The 8402-nt window shown below is 33.7% G+C and overlaps 1 protein-coding gene across 5 annotated transcripts; it reads right to left on the bottom strand.

Annotated features, from left to right (window-relative positions):
- Positions 1-5985: 5985 nt before the first annotated feature.
- Positions 5986-8064, bottom strand: LOC125219900. 5 transcript variants are annotated; one of them, XM_048121995.1, is made up of 2 exons: positions 6209-8064; positions 5986-6114 (listed from the first exon to the last, which is right to left on the bottom strand). In XM_048121995.1, the coding sequence occupies exon 1, from the start codon at positions 7114-7116 to the stop codon at positions 6241-6243; it is 876 nt and encodes a 291-aa protein (XP_047977952.1). In that variant the 5' UTR covers positions 7117-8064; the 3' UTR covers positions 5986-6114; positions 6209-6240. The 5 variants fall into 5 exon arrangements, with proteins under 5 accessions (XP_047977952.1, XP_047977951.1, XP_047977950.1 ...); XM_048121994.1 differs by having other exon boundaries at positions 5986-7130; positions 7826-8058; XM_048121993.1 differs by having other exon boundaries at positions 5986-7146; positions 7826-8057.
- Positions 8065-8402: the final 338 nt, after the last annotated feature.

Genomic DNA, 8402 nt, shown 5'->3' with positions numbered 1-8402 from the left:
ATAATAGTTGTGTTGCATGCAGTAACCATAATTTTTAGTATTTGGAGTTTTTTTTCAAATATACACTTGTTTATGGATAATAGTGTATGGATCTATATCAATGAGTAGGGTAGTGATCATTAACTTCGTTTTTTTTTATTGCAAATATTTTTATTAAACTTAATATTATGATAATATAAGTAGCAATAATATGAAAATGAAAATTGAAATCCACCAAAAAATAGAGCAAAAGTCTCGAATCATAAACATCACTAATCTTGACTTAATACTTTTCCTTTCTTTAATTGCCACAATTAATAATGTAGCAAATTATGTTTTTCTTTTATTATATACAATTATATATTATCTACTTTTTAGAAATTGCTGGATTTTTACTGGGAAAAAAGAATCAAACAATGAATAACTATACCTATATTCGTGTAAAATTTTGTTATTACATGGTAAATTTCATAAACGTTAAAGTCAAGACACGAATTAGTCCATATTTAACAACATATTCATTATCTTAATGATATTAATTGTTTTCAAAATTATAATCTTGAGCCATCGATCTCATATAATGTAGTGTGTGACAATGTGTCACAACAACTTTGTCATAACAAATCTTAATCTGTTGAGCCCAAATCTTACTTTAAAACAAGATTATTTAAATACGCAATACATAATTGACCAAGTAATCATGAATTAATACAGAAAGGTGATTTTTCTTGTTTTCATTTTTTACAAGGGGAAGCATGTTTTGTTGTTGAACCGGCCAAATGAGTAAATGCATTTGCTGACTTGACTCTCTCAGTTTTATGTTTTGGATTTTCGTTTGTAAATTTCAAGCATGTATATTAAAGCGCCAAACTGCAAATAAATAAACATACCGTATACTACGTATATACTATTTTGCAGGAGTAATTAAATAGCTTTGGAACATTTGGATTTTGTATACGTTTTTCAAGTTATAACACAAACACACGAATTTTCCTATTTTTGCAACTAAAACATACTTTACATTTTCGATCATTTGAAATCGACATGATGCCAATACATATATAAATATCTATATATGTGGATACTACAATCTATACAAATGGTATATTCTACTTAAATTATCCATATTCTAAATGAAAAGGGGGAGAACCATAGAAGTGTCATAACTCATAAGTCACGTGTCACAAAAACTCTTCTATTTTCTACTAATGAATTTAATTATTTCGTTTAATCACACTATAACTATTATGTGTAATCATAATATATAAATTAAAAAACAACAAATTCACGACTTCGAAATCTCATCTGACTATTTTTTTTGAAGGAATAATTTGAAGATAAAGTACATAATAATAACCAATTTACAACCACGAAAGATTTCAAACCAAGAAGAGAAAGACAAATCCAAATTGACTTAATAATATTCCACGTTTAACCGTGTAAAAAGGATCCAACTTGAGAAAAATATAGTACTACTACTACTATAGTCTATATATACCTACTAAGTTTTGTTAGACACGCATGAGAATAATGTCACATTTCTTTTTCCAAACTTATTACACCAACGTACGATCCTAAAATGCAAAAGTATTATCATCAATCTACTCAAATTATGCTCAATTAAGAAATACAGTAAATCTTATCACTTGATAAAGTTGAAGCAACACAAACAAGACTCTCCTTAGTTAGCGTCGGTATGCATTATGGTCCCGCACACGCGGCGTAGTAATTACTAACAGCCACGATTAGAGTATTTAAATGGCCCTAATCACTGATTATGCGAAATAAAAAATGTGATTAATGATCTAAATGGTGGGGTTTGATTGGTGTGATGCCAATAGTAAAGGGGAGATGAATTTGGAATTGGGTAGATTAATAAAAATGGTATGTGAATTGAGATGAATAAAAAGGGGGGCAAAGTGAAAAATTAGGGCTGAGAAGTGGCGGATGGGAATCCCAATAGCCAACAAAATGGGACGTAAAATAATGAGTAACACAAAATAAAATAGGGTAACACAAAAATAGAAAGGGGCAGAATTTCTCAACCGGGGGCGGCTAATTGAAGGCTAAGAGACATTGGCCTCTTCGTGAATCATGGAGTCACCTTCGTATATGCTCACCATTCTCTCTCCTCTCTCTATATCTTAGTACGCGTACATGTGACATACGGTGTATAATTTGTTTGGACTGACGTGTATGTATCATTTACAATTGGTTTGACTTGAACGTGTGGAGGAACGTTTGCTGAGTATTATGAGATGAAAGACGATGTGTTTGACTAGAAGGGTCTTTTTTTTTTTACTATGTACAGTTATTTAGTACAAAATGTTTCAAGTTAAAAAATAGTGAACTAACGGTACAAGCTGAGCTTATCAACGCAACATCAAAGCAAACATTCTATACAAAATCGAACAAAAATAAACCAGTAGTAGACCTGAAGGCATTATTTGGCAATCACTAGAGAGCATTGGACTCACTATTTTTTATAATAACCTCAAACAATTACTGAGTGCCGGAGATACAAGTGATACCTAACACGTTTCATTGGATGTATTAGAATATTTTCGATTCATAACGGTAATAAAATTATTACTTGTACTCATAGCATATATTTAACCAAATGGCATGTGAGCAACAATAAAGAATTGACTGGATCTACTAGATGTACATGTTTAATGCCTTGTTTATGCAAAAAAAAAATGAGTGACTATCTAAATTTGCAACTTAGTATTTTCCGCATGTAACTAAAATGATTTAACTAATTCGATTTCTCTAGTTGATCACTTGATCTTCATATTGCGAATTTGTCTGTAATAGAGCTTTGAAAAGGGTTTACTCAACAGCAAAAATATATTCAAAAGAAATGTATGTGGGCGTGCGTATATTGAAATAAAAAAATACACAAAAGGGTATACATATTTTAGGTTTTTTAAGTGGTAATAAATAGTTGGATTCATATAAAACAAAGTGTGTCCTTCCCCCCATTCTTAGACAAGGACAAAAATATTTGTCTAGTTGTGAAAATGAATGGCATCCATTGAAATGACCAGTGTGTGTGTGAGTGTGTGTTAGAAAGTGAGAGTGAATTTTTTGGAGAGGGAGAGAGAGACTTGACAGCCATATGTTTGTGTAAATATGATTGAAAATTCGAAACCAGATGAGGTTCTGTTTCCAAGATAAAATAATAGTACTAAAATACAATCTATGATTGAGTTGTGAGATTATTTTAGTCTTAGGGGGTTAACTATGATTAATTATCTATCTAGGATTAAGTTGTGTGGTTGAATCTCATGAACCAAACACAATATAAATTTAATCCCGGATAGAATCTTGCAAACCGAACACCCCCTTAGTGTTCTCTCTCCTTACAATTTGCGATGGCGGACACATTTTTTTTTATATTTCCCTCTTACAATCTCTATCTGTAAATGCCTATGTGTGAACCATGACATAGATTTATGGTTGAAATAAATGTATAAGAATGCATGAAAGATATTTTGTATTGATTTTAGATAATACTCTCCTATATATGATATATCTCTCTCCAACCAAGAGCCACTATATATATTGGGTGGCAAAGTAATAGTTTGTGGCTTACACACTCGCTTATGCTCATTGGTCATCGTTTTTTGGGATATAACGAAAAAGAGATAGCTTTGCTGGTAATTTATTTTAACTAGTAATTAACATGAAGCATGCATGATGTATGTGAATTGTGTCTCTCGGAATATTTGATCGTATTAACTTTATTTCCATGTATTTTTCGTATCACTCTTATTCTTAGTAAAATGGGAAATAATTTATAAATGAAGGAGAATGGATAATATATTACTATTATATATTGAGGACATAAAAATAGAGACACAATTATTTGCGTTGGAAAATTTTTAAAAATAACCATAATTTAGGACGTAAAAGAAAGTGTTCTTAAATTGAGGAAAAAATAAACTTAATCTTTTGTTTTTCTAGACGCTTCTATTTGCGTATCCTAATTTTAGTTGGAACACCAACAATAAAGACATTTTTTGAAGCGTTGGTAGTGTATTTGAATACACAAATTACCGTCTTTAATTGCGTTAAAATGTCCTTGGTCACTTTTTTTTTTATTGTAGTGCACCCCTTAACTATTTAGAGTGTATTTTCGCACTCCACATAAGTTTTGGACCCAATTCATGTAGTATAATATTCATATAATTAACTTTCTGCCAAAATCGAATATATATATTGATAATAAGACAGTTGTGCGTTAAATACATCCATTGAATTCACACCAAATTGTGCATCTTAATTCCATAAGTCAAGATCGGGGATTATGAATTTCAGTATTTCACTAATCTTATCTATGGGAATTGGACTTTACTTTTCCTTTGTCTTCTTATTGAATTGTGAGAATCTTTGGCTCCTTGGAAATATTTCATTTATTAAATAGTTATATTTATGAAAAGAGAGATATGAAATTAGATGATCCAAGTAATTTATTTTCATAAGAAAGCGCAAGAAAATGATGTCGATAAAGCAAAAATGGGGTGGAACTAATGATGAATAATGTCAATATTCCATGTATCAAAGATTCAAAGGGGATTCTATTCCACCAATGAAGTGTATGGTTTTGGTTTGGGATGGAAAACCTAGGAATCGATTCACATGGAAAAAGCCCTTTTTCCCACCTCATCAAAGTTCAAACCAACAAAGATTATACGACATTGATCTTCTGGGATTGATCAATGAATCTAGCTTTCATGTTTTCCATACAACTAGAATAAATGCAGAATATTCATCAATGGTATTATGATTCTTGCATGTTCAGTAGGTATCAAATTGTCAAGATTCTTAATAAAAAAAGAAAAAGAAAAGGAAGATTCTCATACTTATTTATAAATTAAATAGCTACTAGGGCTGTCCTATTACTTGCTTTTACACTTTTTTTTTTAGATTAAAAATATTTAATGAACTAGTAGCATTATTAAGCTCCCACCAACTGGGGTAGAGAGAGACAAAAAAACCTCCAATAATATGCAGAAAGAATGGTGGAGAAATTTCTTCTATTTTTTTGTGACAAATCTTGATTTAAATAATTGCCATAGAGAAATGAAATTTCCTGAAAGGGGGTTATGCTGTTTGAATTCGAGTTTTTGCATCACAGTATAATGTCATTAAAATAAGAAAAAAAAACTGAAAAGTAGTAGTACTACATGTAGTTTGCAAATTAATCATCGATATAGTAATAATATTATTCGTAAAGGATTCGTATTTCTTTTACGATTTTGACTTGACTACATAGACCAGATCTTGATTTATATCAATAGCTTGACCTTGGAATAGTTTCTCGTTCAATCTCATTCACCAAACAATTACATATGGATTTATCCAAGGATTAATTCCATAAAAAGTTATTGCAGTTACATCCACACTCGTTAACAATACAAATAACAATGTTGCATATATAATTGGACTCATCTCAACCGACAATGACAAATCAATATTAGACATGTTACCAACAAATGAATCAGATCGCAAATTTTATACTACTCCTATTAGTACTAGTATTAATTAGTGCACAAATGCACATACCATCAAAAGAATTACTCAAATTTTTGGTTTGTGAAATACATGTTGACCATTTGTACTTGTCAGCAATCATATAAGCCTTGATTTGACTAAAAGTAGACCAGTGATTTAATCATACAAATCTTAATGTTCGTGTTTTTAGTTATAAGATTTGGAAAATCATACTTATAAATCTTAAAATGAATAAAAGTAGCTCGATTGCATATATGCAATAACCTCTTTAATCTTTATTCCAAATATAATAAAGAGGCTAAATTGAAGTCTATCAAGCCCATTTTAGAGGCCCAAATCGTTCCCCAAGCCCATTTTCACAGGCTCAAATAACGATTAAGAGACATGATTCAGTCCAAGAGACATAATTTGTCACTTTTGAGCTTTGAAACAAAAAGGGATATAAACCAAGGCTTAAATTTTGAAATATGAAAGAAAATAGTGAAATATCAAGAAAGAAAATCATGTAGAAGTAGATTATATAATCAATGAGCTGTTACATGCTTTTCTTTCTATCTTTGTTTTTCATAGTTTGGGATTGAAAAGGAACTACGATCAGCACAGCGCTGTACAATACTAACAGAAACCAACAAATAACAAGTTACTACTACACTACATACTCTTGATTTTTCAATCAAAAGCGAAAACAAATCTAGTTTTTATGACGTACCTACATTCCTTGCAACAGAATAACCAACCACATTACCGGCCTTGCCCTCTGAGCCTCCCGGTCAAACGCTGTGCCAATAATCTCGCCCGTTGCCCCGGACGATGGCGCCTGTCGGGAGCCGCAGCTCGAGCTCCGCTATCCCAGCGCTCGCCGTATGATGGGGCACTGAACGTCAACTCATCCAAACCATCATCAGCACCATCATCGTCATTGTCCAAATTATCATCATCTTCATAATCCCTATAGCCGTGACGGTCCCTTTCTATCACGTAATCACCAATGACAATCGCCCCGGGCATGGTGGATCTGATCGTGCTAATCACGTCGCTTATGTTCCTCTCATTCTCGAGCTTTTTCCATTTCTCAGCGTGCAAAGGGTCCACCTCCCGGGGGCGGGCCAGAGGGTGTGCTAACTTGACATGTTTCCTGAGCTCTTTGTAGCGGCCCACGAACGAGCAGCCCTCCTGCACACAGGCCCTCTTTTTTGCGTTGAGATGCCTACGTGCAGGCTCCACCACTGTCCAGCCCTTCACCTGACCCCGACAAAGAGGACACAATATCCCAGATAGTTCAGAGGCAGCTGCTGCTGGTGATGGTTGCCACGATTTGGAGGTGTGGTTGGGGGCAACCTTGGTGTACTGCTCGAGACAATTGGAGTAGTGCTGGCTAGTAGCGCACATGTAAGGACGGCAGCCCTTATCGTACGAGGAACAGAGCACGAGAACAGCGTTGTGAGGAAACTCCAAGCAGACCGAGCATTCTGCATCTTCCCATTCCTTCTTTTCGGATGCTTTCTTCCCATTGTGGGTGTCTCCACAGACCTTCGTGCACCTAGATGATAGCTTACGCAGGCTTACTAGATGGTGCTGGGAGTCCGATCTCCTCTCCAGCTTCTTCGATTTGGCCATTGGCAATCTAATCTCTGATGAACTTAAGCCCTCAACAGAAAAAAAACTAAGTACAAACAAGAGGGGCTCAAACGAGGCAATCAGTAATTAGTTGTATGATGCTGGTAAAACTATATAGTAACACAAACTAACAGCTTTTACACAGTTTACTTTTTGAGTGATAGGATAAATTGATTGTAGTAACTAGTAACACATAAGGATTGAGTGTTTAAAAGATAAGATGATTATAAGTTCATATCTAAAATAAACTACTCCTATCAAATTAAATGTGAGATAGGTTAGATTATTTGTATCTATCATCATTCAAACCAAAGCAAACACCATCTATGCCTTGCCAAGCAATAAAAAAACACAGTTGTTCATGAAGTATTTTTCACATATCCAATACAACACCAAAACTAACACCTATAGTCTTCTGCTGATAAAATGATAATCACTCCATCTGTAACTGCCTCACTGTATATCATTTCTCAACCTAACATCGTGAACAAAATAAATTGAAAAATGCACACCAAAACTGTAACTGCGATTTTGTTTTGCTAAGCAATAAGCAAACAACCATAGATTCATAAGCATAAATAAGAGTAAGAGCACAAGGAGCGGGTCTGGTGTTCTCCAAATTCGAAACATTCAATCCGCGATCATACACGTACAGATTCATTAAACCATATCGAAATGGAATTTCTACAAAATTGAGAGCGGGAGTTACCTTGGATATGAAGAAATAAGAGGAATCGAGATAGACGCGCGCGGTTATAGGAAGAAGATTGAGGAGAAGAGGTTTTTATATGGTAGAAAATTAGTTGGATTCTGAGGGTTGCGAGAGAAGAGCGGAAATTTCTGTATCTGAAACTTTCTCTCTCTTCGCATAAACGATAACCACCTCTTCAACTCGATACGCCATCGTCCTCATCATGCCATGGGTGTTATCGAATATTACGTGATTCTCGCGGGTTCATTTTGTAAATACCGGGGCTTTACTGGGTGATTTTTGTAAATTTAGTTTGATGCATTGTCAATATTTTTGGTGTTTATGGAGACTATTGATGTGACTTATTCTATTAATTAAATACCACGTGCGACTTATATTATTACTAAAGAAATAAGTGCATATATTATACTTACAATTTCATATATCTTGAGTAGTCGAATTCCCAATTTATTGAAAAAAACACTTAAAATCTCGTCTAGAACATAACAAAAAAGGTGTTTCTTTGAGTGTTCAAAGAGAGTGTAGTTAAGGATGTTTTCAAAGGCATTCACACGCTAGGATCATATTTTGGTGC

This window comes from Salvia hispanica, chromosome 4, assembly GCF_023119035.1.
Source record: "Salvia hispanica cultivar TCC Black 2014 chromosome 4, UniMelb_Shisp_WGS_1.0, whole genome shotgun sequence".
NCBI lineage: Eukaryota > Viridiplantae > Streptophyta > Magnoliopsida > Lamiales > Lamiaceae > Salvia > Salvia hispanica.
This window is presented reverse-complemented; position numbering and strand designations above follow the sequence as displayed.